The following is an 18,648-nucleotide window of genomic DNA, read 5'->3' on the forward strand; positions in this document are numbered from 1 at the left end:
CACACTGGAGCTTCTCTGCATCCTCCTCACAGCTCACAGTCCCACCTAGCTTTGTGTCATCTGCAAACTTGGAGATATTACATTTAATTCCCTCATCTATAACATTAATATATATTGTGAATAGCTGGGGTCCTAGCACTGATCCCTGCGGTACCCCAGTAGTCACTGCCTGCCACTCAGAAAAAGACCCGTTTATTCCTACTCTTTGTTTCCTGTCTGCCAACCAGTTCTCTATCCATGTCAGTACCTTGCCCCCAATCCCATGTGCTTTAATTTTGCGCACTAATCTCCATGTGGGACCTTATCAAAAGCCTTCTGAAAGTCCAAATGCACCACATCTACTGGTTCTCCCTTATCTATTATACTAATTATATCCTCAAAAAATTCCAGTAGATTTGTCAAGCATGATTTCCCTTTCAAAAATCCACGTTGACTTTGTCCAATCATGTATTTGTTTTCCATGTGCTCTGCTATTACATCTTTTATAATGGACTGTAGCATTTTCCCCACTACTGATGTCAGGCTAACTGGTCTATAATTCACTGTTTACTCTCTGCCTCCTTTTTAAAATAATGGGGTTACATTAGCTACCCTCCAATCCGTTGGAACTGTTCCAGAGTCTATAGAATTTTGAAAAATGACCAGCAATGCATCTACTATTTCAAGGACCTTAAGCACTGTGGGATGTAGATTATAAGGCCCTGGGGATTTATCGGCCTTCGATCCTATCAATTTTCCGAACACCATTTCCCTAATACTGATTTCATACAGTCCCTCCTTCTCACTAGACCCTATATTCCCCAACATTTCTGGGAGGTAATTTGTGTCCTCCTTTGTGAAGACAGAACTAAAGTTTGTATTTAATTGGTCTGCCATTTCTTTGTACCCCCATTATAAATTCCCCTGTTTCTGACTGTAAGGGACCCACATTTGTCTTCACTAATCTTTTCCTCTTTACATATCTGTAGAAGCTTTTACAGTCAGTTTTTATGTTCTCTGCAAGCTTACTCTCATACTCTGTTTTCCCTTTCTTAATCAATCCCTTTGACCTCCTTTGCTGAATTCTAAACTGCTCCCAATCCTTAGGTTTGCTGCTTGTTCTGGCCATTTTATATTTCTCCTCCTTGGATCTAATACTATCCCTAATTTCTTTTGTAAGCCACGGTTGAGCTGACCTTCCTGTTTTATTTTTGCGCCAGACAGGAATGAACAATTATTGTAATTCATCCATGCGCTCTTTAAATGCTTGCCATTGCCTATCCACTGTCAACCCTTTAAGTAACGTTCCCCAATCTATTATAGCCAACTTGCGCCTCATACCTTCTTAGTTTCCTTTATTTAGATTCAGGACCCTAGTCTCGTAATCAACTCTCTCACTCTCCATCTTGATGAAGAATTCTATCATGTTATGGTCGCTCTTCCCCAAGGGACCCCGCACAACAAGATTATTAACTAATCCTTTCTCATTACACAATACCCAGTCTAGGATGGCCTGTTCTGTAGTTGGTTCCTGAACGTATTGGTCCAAATAACCATCACGTACGCACTCCAGGAATTCCTCTTCTACAGTATTATTGCTAATTTGGTTTGCCCAATCTATATGTAGATTAAGGTCACCCATAATTACAGTTGCACCCTTATTGCATGCGTCTCTAGTTTCTTGTTTAATGCTATCCTCTACATCACCACTGCTGGTTGGGGGTCTATATGCAACCCCCACCAATGTTTTCTGCTCCTTGATGTTTCTTAGCTCCACCCATACAGATTCCACATCAGGATTCTCTGAGCTAATATCCTTCCTCACTATTGTATTGATTTCCTCTTTTACTAACACTACTCCACCTCCTTTCCCTTTTTGCCTGTCCTTCCTAAATATTGAATACCCCTGGATGTTCAGTTTCCATCCTTGGTCAACCTGCAGCCATGTCTCCGTAATCGCAACTATATCGTATCCATTTACATCTATTTGCACGGTTAATTTGTTGGATTTGGAATCGGAAGGTAGGTAAAGTGAACATTCCGGTGGTCGAGTCGGGCTTGGGTCGGGACGGGTGCGGGAAAAAAGGGAAGCACTCGGGCCGGGTTGGGCTCTGGTCCGATGTGGTTCTGTGGGGTTCGGGTCGGGTGTTTTTTCCTGACCTGCGCAGGCCTTTAATAGGAGGCAGAAAATTAGCAAGTGACTCTGAAAGACAGAAGAAGCAAAGGTTAAAAAGTGTGCAGCACAGGAATTTGGCAGTGCTAAATGGTATTTATTTAAATGCAAGAAGTATAGTAAAAAAAGCCAATGAGTTGAGGGCAGATTGACACATGACAACATGATATTGTTGCTATAATGGAAACTTGGCTTAAAGAGGGGCAAGAATGGCAGCTCAATGTCCCTGGATATAGAGTTTTCAGGTGGGATAGAGAGGGAGATAAAAAAGGAGAGGGTGTAGCAATATTAGTTAAGGAATCAATACCAGCTTTGAGGAGGGATAATATGCTAAATTAATCATCAAATGAGGCCATATGGGTGGAGCTGAGAAATAAAAAAGGGGCAGCCACATTACTAGGAGTGTACTATAGACCCCCAAATAGTGAGAGGGAGATAGAAGAATGAATATGTGGGATACAAACAGTGAAGGGCACAGAGGGGAAGAAATTATTGAACTCTGTTCAAGAGTACTTTTTAAGCCAGCACATAAGCCCAACAAGAGGGGGCACAATTCCAGAGTTGGTCTTCAGTAATGAAGCTGGGCAAGTGGATGAAGTAACAGTGAGTGACCATAATAGTTCGTTTTAGCATAATCATGGAAAAGGCCAAATATAAAATAGGAACAAAGGTTCTAAATTGGGGGTAGGCAAATCTTAAGTAACAGAGGTAACCTGGCAAAAGTGGACTGGATACAGCTACTTAAAGAAAATCAGTGGCAAACCAGTAGGAGGCATTCAAAAGCGAGATACTACAGCCGCAGTGTGGGCATGTCCCCACAAAGACAAGGGTGGTATGGCCAAATCTAGAGCCCCCTGGTTATCTAGAAGCTTACAGGGTAAGTTAAAGCAGAAAAAGAAAGCTTATGACGATCACAAATATCTTAATACTTTAGAAAGCCTAGAGGAGTATAGAAAGTGCAGGGGTGAAGGAAAAAAGGAAATTAGAAAATCAAACATAGAAAGCAGGAGTAGGCCATTCGGCCCTTTGAGCCTGCTCAGCCATTCATTACGATCATGGTTGATCATCCAATTCAGTAACCTGACCCCACTTTCTCCTCATATCCTTTGATCCCTTTCGCCCCAAGAGCTATATCTAACTCCTTCTTGAAAACGTACTTTCTGTGGTAGTGAATTCCACAGGCTCACCACTCTTTGGGTGAAGTAATTTCTCCTCATCTCAGTCCTGAAAGGTTTACCCCATATCCTTAGACTATGACCCCTGGTTCTGACTCCCCCATCATCGGGAACGTCCTTCCTGCATCTACCCTGTCGAGTCCTGTTAGAATTTTATAGGTTTCTGTGAGATCCCCCCTCACTCTTCTGAATTCCAGCGAATATAATCCTAACCGACTCAATCTCTCCTCATAGAATTATACAGCACAGAAACAGGCCCATCGTGTCTGTGCCGGCCATCAAGCACCTAACTATTCTAATCCCATTTTCCAGCACTTGGCCCGTAGCCTTATATGCTATGGCGTTTCAAGTGCTCATCTAAATACATATTAAATATTGTGAGGGTTCCTGCCTCTACCACCTCTTCAGGCAGTGCGTTCCAGATTTCAACCACCCTCATATGTCAGGCCCTCCACCCCAGAATCAGACATGAAAAATTATTGGCAGGTAAAATCAAGGAAAACCCAAAGATGTTTTATCAGTACATTAAGAGCAAGAGGATAACTAAGGAAAGGGTAGGGCCTATCAGAGATGTACAAGGGAATTTATGTGTGGATGCAGAAGATGTGAACAGGGATCTTAATGAGTTTTTTGTTTCTGTCTTCACAAAGGAGAGGGTTGATGCAGACATTGTAGTTTAAGAGGAGGAGTGTGAAATATTAGATATGATAAGCATAATGAGAGAGGAAGTACCAGAGGGTCTGACATCCTTGAAAGTGGATAAATTGCCAGGGCCGGATGGATTGCATCCCCGGTTGTTAAAGGAAGCTAGGGAGGAAATAGCGGATGTGCTGAGGATCATGCTCCAATCCTCACTAGATACAGGCAAGGTACCAGATGATTGGAGATCTGCGAATGTTGTACCATTGTTTAAAAAGGATGCGAGGTATAGGCCAAATAATTATAGGCCAGTCTGACCTCGGTGGCGGGTAAATTGTTAGAATCTATTCTGAGGGACAGGATTAACTGCCACTTAGAAAGGCACGGATTAATCAGGGATAGTCAGCATGGATTTGTTAGGAGAAGTCACGTTTTCCTAACTTGATTGAATTTTTGAGGAAGTGATGGGGAGGATTGGTGAGGGTATTGCAGTGGATGTGGTCTACATGGATTTTAGTAAGGCATTTGACAAGGTCCTACATGGCAGACTGGTCAGTAAAATGAAAGCCTATGGGATACAGGGCAATGTGGCAGGTTGGATCCAGAATTGGCTCAGGGACAGGAAACAAAGGGTAGTAGTCGATGGATGTTTTTGTGACTGGAAAGCTGTTTCCAGTGGCGTTCCACAGGGCTCAGTGCTTGCTGTTTGTGGTATATATTAATTAATGATTTGGACTTGCATGTGGGAGGCATGATTGGGAAATTTGCTGATGACAGAAAAATTGGCCGTGTAGTTAATAGTGGAGAGGCTAGCCGTAGACCCCAGAATGATATCAATGGTTTGGTTGAGTGGGCAGGAAAGTGGCAAATGGAATTCAGTCCAGAGAAGTGTGAGGTAATGCACTTGGGGAGGGCAAATAAAGCGAGGGAATACACAATAAACAGGAGGATATTGAGAGGGTTAGAAGAAGTGAGAGACCTTGGAGTGCATGTCCACAGGTCCCTGAAGGTGACAGGACAAGGTAGATAAAGTGGTGAGGAAGGCATATGGATTGCTTTATTGACCGAGGTATAGAATACAAAAGCAGGGATGTGATGCTGGAACTGTATAAAATGCTGGTTAGGCCACAGCTGGAGTATTGTATACAGTTCTGGTCACCACATTACAGGAAGGATATAATTGCTGTGGAGAGAGTAGAGGAGATTTACAAGAATGTTATTAGGGCTATGAGGAAAGATTGGATTGACTAGTGTTGTTTACCCTGGAACAGAGGAGGCTGAGGGGTGACTTAATTGAGTTGTCCAAAATTATGAGGGGCCTAGATAGAGTGGACAGGAGGGACCTGTTTTCCCTGGCGGGGTGGTAAGTTACCAGGGGGCACAGGTTTAAGGTGATTGATAGAAGAATTAGAGGGGTCATGAGGAAATACTTTTTCACCCAGAGGATGGTGGGTGCCTGGAATTCACTGCCCAGATCGGTGGTGGTGGTGGAGGCAGAAACCCTCAATTCATTTAAAAAGAACCTGGATATGTACCTGAAGTGCTGTAACCTGCAAGGCTTTGGACCAGGTGCTGGAAGGTGGGATTAGATTGGGTGGATAGTTTTATCAGCCGGCATGGACATGATGGGCTGAATGGCCTCCTTCTGTGCCGTAGTTGTTCTATGGTTCTAAAACAGTGACTGCATCTCAAAAGTATTTCATTGGCTCTGAAGCACTTTGGGATGTCCTGAGGTGGTGAAAGGTGCTGAAGAAATACAAATCTGTCTTATCTTTAATGGAGATAATTCAATTCTTTAATTTAACAAATGATTGCACAGAATAGAGACTTAGAGAGATACATCACAGTACAGAGTTTCTGCACCAACTCAAAACACATTGTTCCTCATCAGCCATTGTTTCCACGTTGGAAAAAAGTTCCAAAGTCCCAAAAGCCCAAAAGCTGCAATGAGAAAAAGAGCAGGAACAGGAGCAGCAGCAATGAGGGCACTGACAGCAATAAGTGCGGCGGCTATAGTACCAGCAACGGCAACAGCAACAGCAACAGCAGCAATGGCAGTAGCAGCAACAACTGCGAGAATTGAGAGAACAGGAGCAGGAATGGCAACAGGAGCAGCAGCAACAGACACAGCATCAACAACAACAATAACAACAGCAAAAGCAATAGTAAAAACAATAGCAAAAATAATAGCAACAAGAGCAGGAACAGCTAGAGTTTTCTTCACCTGTGGAAAGAGATTGAATCAGTTAGAGATAGAAACAGCCATGACAGTGAAGATGTTTTAAGTGACTCTGGGATCCCAGCTGTACATTGCTGCATCACTGATTGCATGACCCACTAGTGACCTCCCCAATCTGCCTCTTCCATTTAACAGGTGGCTTGGTCTCCATTTCTAGTTCCTGGAATAATCAGGGAATTCTGCAAACTCCCTCCCCCCATCCCCCACTACTGTTCACTGACATTCTCACTGCCAAACAGATAAAAGGGCACAATCCACCCACCCTCCCTCCTCCACATACACTATACCTTGTGTTTGTGTGTCTCAGATACTGGAGGGATTCCTGGTGGCTGGGAGACCAGAGGCGCATCAGATCTCCCAGTCTATAATTACCTGTGGATTTTTTTTTTCGTTCATGGGATGTGGGCGTTGCTGGCTAGGACAGCATTTATTGCCGATCCCTAATTGACCTTGAGAAGGTGGTGGTGAGCTGCCTTTTTGAACTGCTGCAGTCCATGAGGGGTAGGTACACTCACAGAAGGGAGTTCCAGGATTTTGACCCAGCATCAGTGAAGGAAATGCGATATAGTTCCAAGTCAGGATGGTGTGTAACTTGGAGGTGGTGTTCCCATGCATCTGCTGCCCTTGTCCTTCTAGATGGTAGAAGTCGCGGGTTTGGAAGGTGCTCTTGAAGGAGCCTTGGTGCGTTGCTGCAGTGCATCTTGTAGATGGTACACACTGCTGCCACTGTGCGTCGGTGATAGAGGGAGTGAATGTTTGTGGATGGTGTGCCAATCAAGCTGGCTGCTTTGTCCTGGATGGTGTCGAGCTTCTTGAATGTTGTTGGAGCTGCACCCATCCAGGCAAGTGGAGAGTATTCCATCACACTCCTGCCTTGTAGATGGTGGACAGGCTTTGGGGAGTCAGGAGGTGAGTTACTCGCCTCAGGATTCCTAGCCTCTGACCTGCTCTTGTAGTAACGGTATTTATATGGCTGCTGCTGTTCAGTTTCTGGTCAATGTTGACCCTAGGATGTTGATAGTGGGGAATTCAGCGATGGCAATGCCGTTGAATGTCATGGGGAGATGGTTAGATTCTCTCTTGTTGGAGATGGTCATTGCCTGGGACTTGTGTGGCACGAATGTTACTTGCCACTTATCAGCCCAAGCCTGGATATTGTCCAGGTCTTGCTGCATTTCTACACGGACTGCTTCAGTATCTGAGGAGTCGCGAATGGTGCTGAACATTGTGCAATCATCAGTGAACATCCCCACTTCTGACCTAATGATTGAAGGAAGATCATTGATGAAGCAGCTGAAGCTGGTTGGTCCTAGGACACTACCCTGAGGAACTCCTGCAGTGATGTCCTGGAGCTGAGATGATTGATCTCCAACAACACAACCATCTTCCTTTGCGTTAGGTATGACTCCAACCAGCTGAGAGTTTCTCCCCTGATTTTCCTTCATGATCTACAAGAGAGTAGTTATGGGATCTACTCACCTGCCTCGACTTGGCTGTGTTGTACCGAAGCATTTTCACAAAGTGTTCAAGATTTGCTGCTGCTGGATTATACAGCACTTGTTTCCCAACCCATTTTTCAGCATTTTGCATTATCTGATCAACAGGTAATGGGTTCCATTCATTGTCAGAACTGTTGTTGACACAATAGGGATCATTTCCAGCAACCTTAAAGAGAGGCTCTCTTCTAACCTCAGCAAATTTGATCGAGCTGGGTAACCCAAAGTTCAATTCCACACCAGATCCTCCATCTAGAAAATATATTAAAGGAATGGTTTATTGAGGCCGATAGAATACCCAGGGTGGATATACAGTTAAAGGGAATTGGTTACTGAGGCTGGTTAAAAGTCTCTGTTAGATACAACTTATAATTCTCTGGCACCTTTCAGAGTAAATGTCCCAAGGTGTTTCAGGGAGGAGTGAAATGAGCAGCAGGGGTTAGTGAGTTCAGGAAGCTGAGCTTAGCTTTGTTCACAGGGAGTTTGAGACAGCTTTTGAAGTTGGGAGAGCAGTGTCAGGTAGTGGCAGAGCAGGGTAGAGCAATCGGGGGGGAGGTCAAACTCCACATTTGGTTGACTGGTTCCTCCAGTTTTGGACAGTTTAGTCTATAAGAAATCCAAATTTGTCTGACCTCAAAATAATCTGGAGTGGGGTCTTAACCCTTCCACCGGTTCCTCACTGCTGGCAGGGGTTTAGGGACGGAATTCCAGCAATTGATGCTAAAATGTCTGTCACCAACAGTGGATGAGAGACAAACCCCAGGAACTTAGAATGATATCACGCTGGAATTGCACCCTCCTTCCAGTGATGACACTGCAGCACCTCCACTGATGAAAGGTTGTAATTACAGCGTGACGTTTACATGGACAGTCTCTATTGTAAATGTGAATACCGTAACTTAGAATGGAACATGAATACAAAAGAAAAATACTGCAGATGCTGAAAATCTGAAATTAAAACAGAAAATGCTGGAAATACTCTGCAGGTCAGCAGCATCTGGGAGAGAGAAGCAGAGTTAACGTTTCTGTGACCCTGTATTGGAACATAACATGGGATGTGGGCATATTTAAGATTTATACCTTTATACCACCTACAAGTTCCCTTCCAAGCCACACACTATCCTGACTTGGAACTATATCACCGTTCCTTCTCTGTCACTGGGTCAAAATCCTGGAACTCCCTTCCTAACAGCACTGTGTGTGTACCTACCTCACATGGACTCCAGCAGTTCAAGAAGGTAGCTCTCCACCACCTTCTCAAGGGCAATTAGGGATGGGCAATAAATGCTGCCCTAGCCAGCGACACCCACATCCCATGAATGAATAAAAAAATAAAATTGCAAAAGCCTGTTAGCTCTAACCTGTAGTTAAGTGGATGACATCCCCATCTCCAACATAGATGGCCCAATGTTTATATAAACATTGACATATTTCGATCAAATCTCCAGGCTTGAGATGAAGGAATGACTGGAAACAAGATAAGTTTGACATTACAGGTCCGCGTGGCCATTTGAAAGTGTATTTATTTATAGTTCCTTGGATTCTAATGGTTAGAGCATGAAATAACAACAGTTATTTCTGTTGTATACTAAGTTTAGTATACAACATACTAAAATGTTCCAAGGCACTTCACATGAGAGTTATCAGACAAAATGAGACTCAGCCAAAGAGGGAGAACAGGTGACCAAAAGCTTGATCAAAGAGGTAGGTTTTAAGGAGTGTCTTAAAGGAGAGAAGTGGAGAGGTTTCGGGAGGGAATTTCAGATCCAGCCTCAGCAGCTTTCTGGGGGAGAGAGTTCCCGATTTCCACTCCCCTTTGTGTGAAGAAGTGTTTCCTGACATCACCCCTGAACGGCCCTGGCTCTAATTTTAAGGTTCTGCCCCCTTGTTCTGGACTCCCCCCTCCCCCCCCTCCTCCGACCAGAGGAAATAGTTTCTCTTTACTGACCCGATCGAATCCTTTAATCATCTTAAACCCCTCGATTAGATCAACCCTTAATCTTCTACACTCGAGGGAATACAAGCCCAGTCTGTGTGACCTGTCCTCGGAATTTAACCTTTTTGGCACTAGTATCATTCTGGTGAATGTGCACAGAATCCCGCTCCAAGGACAATATCTCTTTGCTGAGGTGCGGAGCCCAGAACTGAACATTGTTACTCCCGAAGAGGTTTAACCAGAACTTTATATAACATAACTTCCACCCCTATCTATTCCAGTCCACTGCGATAAAGACCTGTATTCCATGGGCCTTTGTAATTACTTCTTGTAGCTGCCCAATAGTTTTCAGTGATTTCTGTACTGGGAGCTCTAAATCTCTCTGCTCCTCCACAGTTTCTCACCATTTAGAACAATTACATCCTGTATTGATCTCAAACACTGTGAGCAAGTGACTAGGAGAGAGTGTGGATTCTGAAGAGACAGTCCAGGATCGACAGAATGAGTTAGACAAGGTATGTGAGTGAGCAGAACGATGGTGGATCGAATTTAAGGCGGAGAAGTGGAAAGTGCTGCCACAGGAAGGGAAGATAGATGAGCAGATATAGTCCAGGATGAAGCTAAAATAGATCCAGGAGTCTCAGAAAACCCAAAGTAAACCAAGGCAGTAAATCAAATCTAAATGTAAGTTCTAATATACTTCATCTATTTCTATTTTAATAATTGAATAGGATTTGGGATATTGGATTAACACTACCATTAATAGAATTAAACACCCGGGTCCTGTACACAGCAGTTAACATCAACGTGAAGCCAGTTAGACCCTGAGCTGAGGGTAAAGCAGTTTGAACAAACTTACATTCTGATTCCCCATTTTTGTTTAGTGGTTCAGAACCGGGATTAAAATTAGACGGCAGTAAATAGTCTCTCTCCTTCGGAGTTTCACATTCCTGGATTGGAATCAATAATATGGCTTTCTTTCTAAAGTCCACAGCTATTGTGTGTTCACTGCACCAATCCTGGACTAGCTGTGTTTCTGTATGTGGCCTGAATTGACAAATCAGCTATTAATACACCGAGGCTTCTTTCAGTTTCGATATCTCCCAGCTACAAACAGGTTCTTGTAAGTGAATATTTGTTTAAACAGCTGATCAGTCATTCTCCCCTGTCCAGGTTAACACCTATTGATATTCCTGGCCTGCTGGTAGCTCCTCTTGTCTGACAACAGCAACACCCATCTTACAGCTGTGATGAGAAAGAAGTTGCATTAATATAACACCTTTAACACTGTAAGACTCAACTGCTGTCACTCTGATCTTCAATACAGTAGCTTCAGTTTTGGGGTAACTTTATCTGGTTTACAGCCCATCTCCCACCTCTGCTGTTACCTGCTGAGTTTATACCCGTCCAACTGGTTTTTCAGCTTTATTGTTCAGTTCCTGTTCAGAAATACACCCTCCTGGCCTGAAGTCCATTTGTCCAGCACTTCCGGATCTTATAATGACCTCTAACTTTGCTACCGTGTTTCTGTCCCATGAATGGTTACAGCACAGAAGGAGGCCATCAGGCCCATCATGTCCATACTGGCTCTTTGCAAGAACAATTCTGTTACGCCCACTCCCCCGCCTTTTACCCGCAACCCTGCAAATTCTCTTTCTTCAGGTAATTGTCCAATTGTCTCCACCAAACTCTCAGGCAGTGCATTCCAGAACCTAACCACTTGCTGCGGAAACATTTTTTTCCTCATGTCACCTTAAATCGGTGTCCTGTGGTCCTCAATCCTTCCACCAATGGGAACAATTTCTCCCTCTCTGTTCAGTCTCCTCATAATTTTGAACATCTCAATCAAATCTCTTCTCAACATTATCTTCTCGAAAGACAAACCCAGCTTCTCCCATCTATCCTCGTAACTGAAGTCCCTCATCCCTGGAAACATTTTCGTAAATCCTTTCTGCACCCTCTCTAAAACCTTCACCTCCTTCCTAAAGTGCGATGCCCAAAATTGAACACAGTACTCCAGTTGAGACTGAACTTTGTTCCCATGGAAATACCTCCAGCAGTGTGTCTTCTGACACTCTACCCTTCAATAGCTTCTGGACTCACTCGCCCTCCACACCCGTTTCCAAAACTGGGCATCAGTTTGTTGATACTCCAAGCTGATTCTTTATCAACTTTATCCCAACCCAGGACCTGTGACTTTAACTCTGAACCTCCTCTTATTGTCTTCTCTCTGTTCCCTGTTTCATACCAGGACTAATATATTCCACTGCTGCTATGTAACCACATTGATGTAACTTGAGTTTTCCTGTGTCCATTTCACTGCTGCCCCAGACCCGAGCCCATCACTTCCATTTCTCTTTTCCCCCGCTGTGTTTTTCTTCCTTTCTCTTTACCCCTCCTAGGCTCCTCTCTCCTGTCATCATGACTCCTTACATTTCTCCTTCTCAGGTACTCTCGGGGAATGTATCCCCCACCCAAATCCCTACCCCAAACTTTCACCACTCTTTAATATTTCTCCTGTCTTGTCCCAGGCTTGACCTCCTCATGGATAAGCCTACAGTTCCCTCTGTGCCTCTCTATTGTCATGTTCTGAAGGGGCCATTGAAGTACTCATCACTGGCTTCTCACAAGCAGCAACCCCAATCCTACTCTCTCGCCAACCTTCCCACCCAGTGTGCCTGCGGGGGGGTTAATCTTGCTAAGCTACTTCCTGTTGATCTCACCCCTCCCAGTGCTGCCCCTGTGGACTCTGTCAGCAGATCAGCTCTCACTGCCTCCAGAATGTGTGTTCGCTTGTGACCAAGGCCCTTGCCATCCATGAGTTTATCGTGGATGATTGCATCGCCATCATGACCTTGACAGAATGTCAGTTGACAGGTGATGACACTGTTCTCCTTACTGAAGCCTCCCCACCTGGGTATACCGTCCATCGCTTACCTCATCCAGACCTTCACAGTGACGGTGTGGCTCTTATCACCAAATCACAGCCTTGTCTGTCCCCATACTCCTTGAGTTATAGCTCATGGAATAAAAGGGATTGGAGCAACATGGATACGAAATTGGCCGAGTGACAGGAAACAGAGAGTAGTGGTTAATGGATGTTTTTTGGGCTGGAGGAAGATTTGTATTGAAGTTCCACAGGGGTCAGTGTTAGGACTCTTGCTGTACAGGGCACAGTTTAAGAGTTTGTCGATGATACGAAACTTGGAAGCATTGTGAACTGTGAGGAGGAGAGTCTTTCTTCTTTCTTCGGCCTCCTTGTCTCGGGAGACAATGGGTAAGCGCCTGGAGGTGGTCAGTGGTTTGTGAAGCAGCGCCTGGAGTGGCTATAAAGGCCAATACTAGAGTGACCGACTCTTCCACAGGTGCTGCAGATAAAATTGGTTGTCGGGGCTGTTATACTGTTGGCTCTCCCCTTGCGCTTCTGTCTTTTTTCCTGCCAACTGCTAAGTCTCTTTGACTCGCCACACTTTAGCCCTGCCTTTATGATTGCCCACCAGCTCTGGCGATCACTGGCAACTGACTCCCACGACTTGTGATCAGTGTCACAGGACTTCATGTCGCGTTTGCAGACGTCTTTAAAGCGGAGCCATGGACGGCCGGTGGGTCTGATACCAATGATGAACTCGCTGTACAATGTGTCCTTGGGGATCCTGCCATCTTCCATGTGGCTCACATGGCCAAGCCATCTCAGGCGCCGCTGGCTCAGTAGGGTGTATATACTGGGGATGTTGGCCGCCTCGAGGACTTCTGTGTTGGAGATACAGTCCTGCCACCTGATGCCAAGGATTCTCCAGATGCAGCGAAGATGGAATGAATTGAGACATCGCTGTTGGCTGACTACGTTGTCCAGGCCTCGCTGCAGTAGAGCAAGGTACTGAGGGAGAGTATAGAACTTCAAAAGGACATAGACAAGTTGGTGGAATGGGCGGACAACTGACAGATGAAGTTCTTTGCAGAGAAATGTGAAGTGATTCATTTTGGTAGAAAAGAATATGGAGAGACAGTGTAAAATTAAGGGTACAATTCTAAATGGGCTGCAGGAATAGAGGGACCTAAGTGTATATATGTGCATAAGTCATTAAAGGTGGTAGGACCGGTTGAGAGAGCAGTTAATAAAGCATACAGTATCCTGGGCTTTATTAATAGGGGCATAGAGTACAAGAGCAAGGAGGTTATGTTGAACTTGTATAAGACACTAGTTCGGCCTCAGCTGGAGTATTGTGTCCAGTTCTGGGCACCGCACTTTAGGAAAGATGTGAAGGCATTGGAGAGAGTGCAGAAAAGATTCACAAGAATGGTTCCAGGGATGAGGAACTTCAGTTATGTAGATAGATTGGAGAAGTTAGGACTGTTTTCCTTGAAGAGAAAGCTCAGAGGAGATTTGATAGAGGTATTCAAAATCATGAAGGGACTGAACAGAGTAGATAGAGAGAAATTGTTCCCATTGGTGAAAGGATCGAGAACGAGAGGGCACAGATTTAAGGTAATTGGCAAAAGAAGCAATAGTGACATGAGGAAAAACTTATTCACACAGCCAGTGGTTAAGGTCTGGAATACACTGCCTGAGAGTGTGGTGGAGGCAGGTTCAATCAAGGCATTCAAGAGGGAATTAGATTGTTATCTGAAAAGGAAGAATGTGTAGGGCTATGGGGCGAAGGTGGGGAATGGCACTAAGTGAATTGCTCATTCGGAGACATGATGGGCCGAATGGCCTCCTTCTGTGCTGTAACACTTCTATGATTCTGTACTCTGGTCCCATCTCCTCCTTTGGGCATCTCACCTTGTTCCACCCTCTCATCCCTCCTTTAAAATTCTTCTTCTCTACTGCCCACCCAAATGTCAAGTTTCTCATTGAGGTGATTTCACTGCTTTCCTCCTTCAGCCTCTGCACCAAGTGACTTCTCATCCTCTGATTTTAACCCCCATTTCAATTCATCACACCCTCTCTCCTCTGAATTCACTGTTTTCTTATCCTCCCTTTGTCTCACCCTCCATATAAACTCCCCTACCAATATTCACAGACACATCCTCAACCTTGCCATCTCACCTGGTCTCTCTACACCCGTCGTGTCAATCACAGATAAGGCCATCTCTGATCACTTCCTTATATCCCTCTTGCAAGAGGTGGCAGTGGTGAGGTAGAGCTGGGTGCCATCAGTGTCCATGTGGAAGCTGACGTATGTTCAGATGATGTCATCAAGGGGCAGCATGTAGATGAGAAATACAAGGTGATCAAAGACAGATTCTTGGGGGAAAGTCCAGAGTTAACAGTGCCGAAGCAGGAAGAGAAGCAAGGCCAGTGAACCATGGTCGCAATCACATAGTTACTTATAGCAAAACAGAAGATTATGTTGACAGGGTGAGATGAAGTAGGGTGGGAGGAGGATCATGTGGAGTGTAAAGACCAGTATGGAGCAGTTGGGCCGAATGGCCTATTTCTGTCTTGTAAATTCAATGTAGATTATGATGAAGCTCAGCAGGCAGTAACATTGACTAACAGTAACAGACTATGAATATTGACTCTAGTGATCAGAGTCTTCTCGGTTCTAACACCAGGTAATCAATATCACAACAACAAATTGTTTCTCAAGCTTTATTAAAAAGACAGCGGAATACAGAGAGGATAATTCGTTAAAAAACCAGCCTTGTATTTCTCCTGCACCTTTCCCCACCTCAGGCGGTCCCAAAGGGTTTTATAGTCAATGAAGTGTAGTTACTGTTGTAATGTGGAAACACAGCAGTCAATTTATGCACAGCAAGATCCCACAAACACTGCATCTCTCCACCTCGCTGTCCTACTTTAAGAAACTCCTAAAAACCTCCTTTTTGACCAAGCTTCTGGACACCTGTCCTAATGGGTGTGAAATTCATTTACCCCAATTTTTCAGCACAGGAGCTGCAATTTGTTAGCTGCCTTCGCCCGTTGGGAACTGGGCAGCATGTAAAATTTGTCTACCCATCTGATTTTCCTGATAGTCCAGTGGCCACGAGCGGCTCCTGTGCAGCCCTGGACTCCATCGTGCTGCCAGAGAACACCACAGGGGGCTGAAGAGCTTTGTGAAGAAACCACTTGCTCCAGGCAGCCTTCCCTTTTTAAAGGTGCAGTCCCTATCAAAGGGAAGATGCAGCAGCGCACTGCAGGGAACAGGAGGATGGCACACCAGGCAAAGGGAAGAGCCCCGCTTTCCCCGATTTAGTGACACAAGTCAGAGAGGTGGAGGCCAGGAAGGAGGCCGTGTTTCCAGCGGGGAGGCAGGAGGACCTCCAGAATGAGGGAATGGGAACACATGACAAGCGTGGTCAATGCCCAGAGTGTGGCTCCTAGAACATGGCAGCAGTGCTGGAAAAATGTTTCATGACCTCACTTGGGTGGTCAAGGTGAGTGAATGTACCAGCACATCACAGCTCAGAGCTCACCTCTCACACTGCTCAATGTACCACACCTCCATCACTCAGCCAGCAGTACTACCTGACACACAGGACTCACCCCAAACATCTTATAGTGCACTTCACCCACACACACCTCCCAATCATGCCAACCGTACACTCACCTCTACACATCTCCACAAAGCTACAGCTATTCAGCTGTTCAAGGTACACCATCCAATTGCACTGACACAGTCAGTGAGATTCTGCCCTCTTCCTTGCAGGAGGAGGTTGCCCACTACTGAAGGAAAACCCAAAGGACTGACGGAGGAACAGCACACATCCACCTCCTCAGTGCCCTCGAGGAGGTGATCCACAGAATAATGGGCACCAATACTACAGAGGCAGTGGCTCTGGTGCTGCCGAGACCAGTGAAGATGATGGTAAGTTACTGCCTTATACACCTTCTCCACTCCACTCACTCCTCACCCTTATCATGAAATGGAAACTGCATGTAGTGTGACTGTGGAACTCCTGCTTTCCTCCCCACCGCCCCTTCCCTCACCCCAACCTTCCCCTTATGCTTTTGTATTTTCAGATAGTCAAGAACTGTCAGCTGCTCAGCCACTGCAGCCTCAGGAGGAAGGGTGAGAGGGAGAGGAGACCTCTGATGAAGAAGCACTGTCACTTGACCTTACACTCACAGCCACCAGCTCAGATACTGGCACGGAGCAAATGTTGGAGGTTAATGTAGAGTTGGGATCTGCACGTGGTGAGCCACCGGGCACGAATGGGCTGCAGCCAAGACAGAAAAATGGACAGTTCGTGTGTCAACTGCCTGGAAGGTGAGGTCGCAGATAAATTCTGCTGCAGGGTGTTCAGATAAGGATCTCATTGAGGTGGACTATAGGAGAACGCTGTTGAGCATTCACACTGAGATGCTTGGTACATTGGCAGGCCTATTAGACAGCCTCCAGTGATTGGCTAGGAGCATGGAGCCACCCAGCTCCACAGGGCATCACACAGAGTTTTAGACCCCATCCTTTCCACCAAGTGGAGGAAGGGAATGGGAAGGATCTCTGTGATTAACACTAAACATGACTGCCTCCCGCTTTAACTACAAACCCTCTGGCAGACGGCCCAGTCCAGTTCATTTCCATTTCGGTCACTGCCAGTTCCCAATATCCTCCTTCCATTTATTGTTGGGGGAGTCCACTCTGAACGTTACTGTCACTCGTGTTCTTAACAGCAAAGCTGGAGTGAGGACAGGACAGAGTGAGAAGCCGGTCTGCTGGTGTACTGTCCCTGCTCCTCTCGCCAGACATGGGCACCTCCTACCCTCTCCCTCTCTCTCTTCTCCCTTCTCCTGTCCTAGAATGTGCAGGCTCCAGATACCCCATTGTGTCCTCAAATTCTGAGACTGTGAACCAGACATGTTGTATCCCAGGTAAGAATGACCCAACAGCAGAGTTTCACCTGGCCAAGGAGCTTCTCTGTGGGCTTGTTCTTGATCAGTTGCCCGTGACTTTGGTGAACCCCTTGAAACTGTCTCATGAACTGCAAGGGGACCACAGACCCTCAGTTGTGAACCCCTTCCCTACTGTATGCCCCAGTCACCAGGGTTTCTTCGCTGAATGACAGGTGCCTGTTTCATGTAGGAGCCATTAGCTTTTGCACTGGAATGCTGTTTTGGGGCTGCATTAGAGTGCTAAAGTGGGAGTTTTGTGACTGAGGGTAATTAAGGGTTAGTTTTATCTAAAGTCTAGTCTTTTATTTAGCAAATTAACTTAACAGTTGCTGTTTGGGTTGGAGAAGGTGAGTTTTAGACCAGCTTTAAACAGAGTTCACTCAGGCTCCGCTTGCAACTGCACCTTGTTAATTAGATAACTGGCTTAGACCAGTTTTCAGGGGCTAGAGTCAGACAGTATAAAAGTGGGCCATCTTACAGCGCTGACTTCGTTTGCACTTGAGTGCTGACTTGGGGCTGCATTAGAGTACTTAAGTGGGAGTTTTGTGACTGAGGGAACAAGGAGCTCCTTTCATTTCCTACCTGATCTCAAAGAGCATGGGGGAAGCTGAGAGTTTCCAAAGAGCACGGCTGACTGGTGAGTAAGGTCTGGTGGGTATTTTTCAAACTGGATTGAATTATAAGTCATTGTTTTAGCAAGATTCAGTTGATTTATTTTTTATTATAATAGTCTTCTAAAGTTTTAAATTTAAAGGGTTTAGTCACGGCAGGAGAACTTAAAGCCTCTTGCTGCATGTGGGAATCCGGGAACATTTCCAGTCCCCGGGACCAGCCTGTGTGCAGGAAGTGTGTCCGGGAAGCTCAGGTTTCAGAGCTGGAACGGTGGCTGGAAACACTGGAGCATCCACGAGTCTGAGAGCATTGTGGATAGCACGTATAGAGAGGTGGTCACACCGCAGCTGAAGGGACTTGAGGAAGGAAGGGAATGGGTGACCACCTGGCAGTCCAAGAGAAATAGGCAGGTAGTTCAGGAGACCCCTGGGGTCCCGCTTGCAAATCGGTATTCCATTTTGGAGGCTGATGAGGCTGGTTCCTCCAGGGAGTGCGGACAGAGCCAAGCTACTGGCACCAGAAACAGCCTGTCTGCACAGGAAGGGGGAAAGAGAGGAAGAGC

At 45.5% G+C, this 18,648-nt stretch overlaps 1 protein-coding gene across 1 annotated transcript; it reads right to left on the minus strand.

Annotated features, from left to right (window-relative positions):
• Positions 1–5,751: 5,751 nt before the first annotated feature.
• LOC137355853 (phospholipase A and acyltransferase 3-like) lies at positions 5,752–10,662 on the minus strand. Its single transcript, XM_068021441.1, has 4 exons — positions 10,497–10,662; positions 9,063–9,168; positions 7,685–7,953; positions 5,752–6,190 (listed from the first exon to the last, which is right to left on the minus strand). Exons 1-4 carry the CDS (start codon positions 10,509–10,511, stop codon positions 5,834–5,836), a joined length of 747 nt encoding a protein of 248 aa, XP_067877542.1. The 5' UTR covers positions 10,512–10,662; the 3' UTR covers positions 5,752–5,833.
• Positions 10,663–18,648: the final 7,986 nt, after the last annotated feature.

Source organism: Heterodontus francisci, chromosome 44, assembly GCF_036365525.1.
Source record: "Heterodontus francisci isolate sHetFra1 chromosome 44, sHetFra1.hap1, whole genome shotgun sequence".
In the NCBI taxonomy this organism is placed as follows: Eukaryota; Metazoa; Chordata; class Chondrichthyes; order Heterodontiformes; family Heterodontidae; genus Heterodontus; species Heterodontus francisci.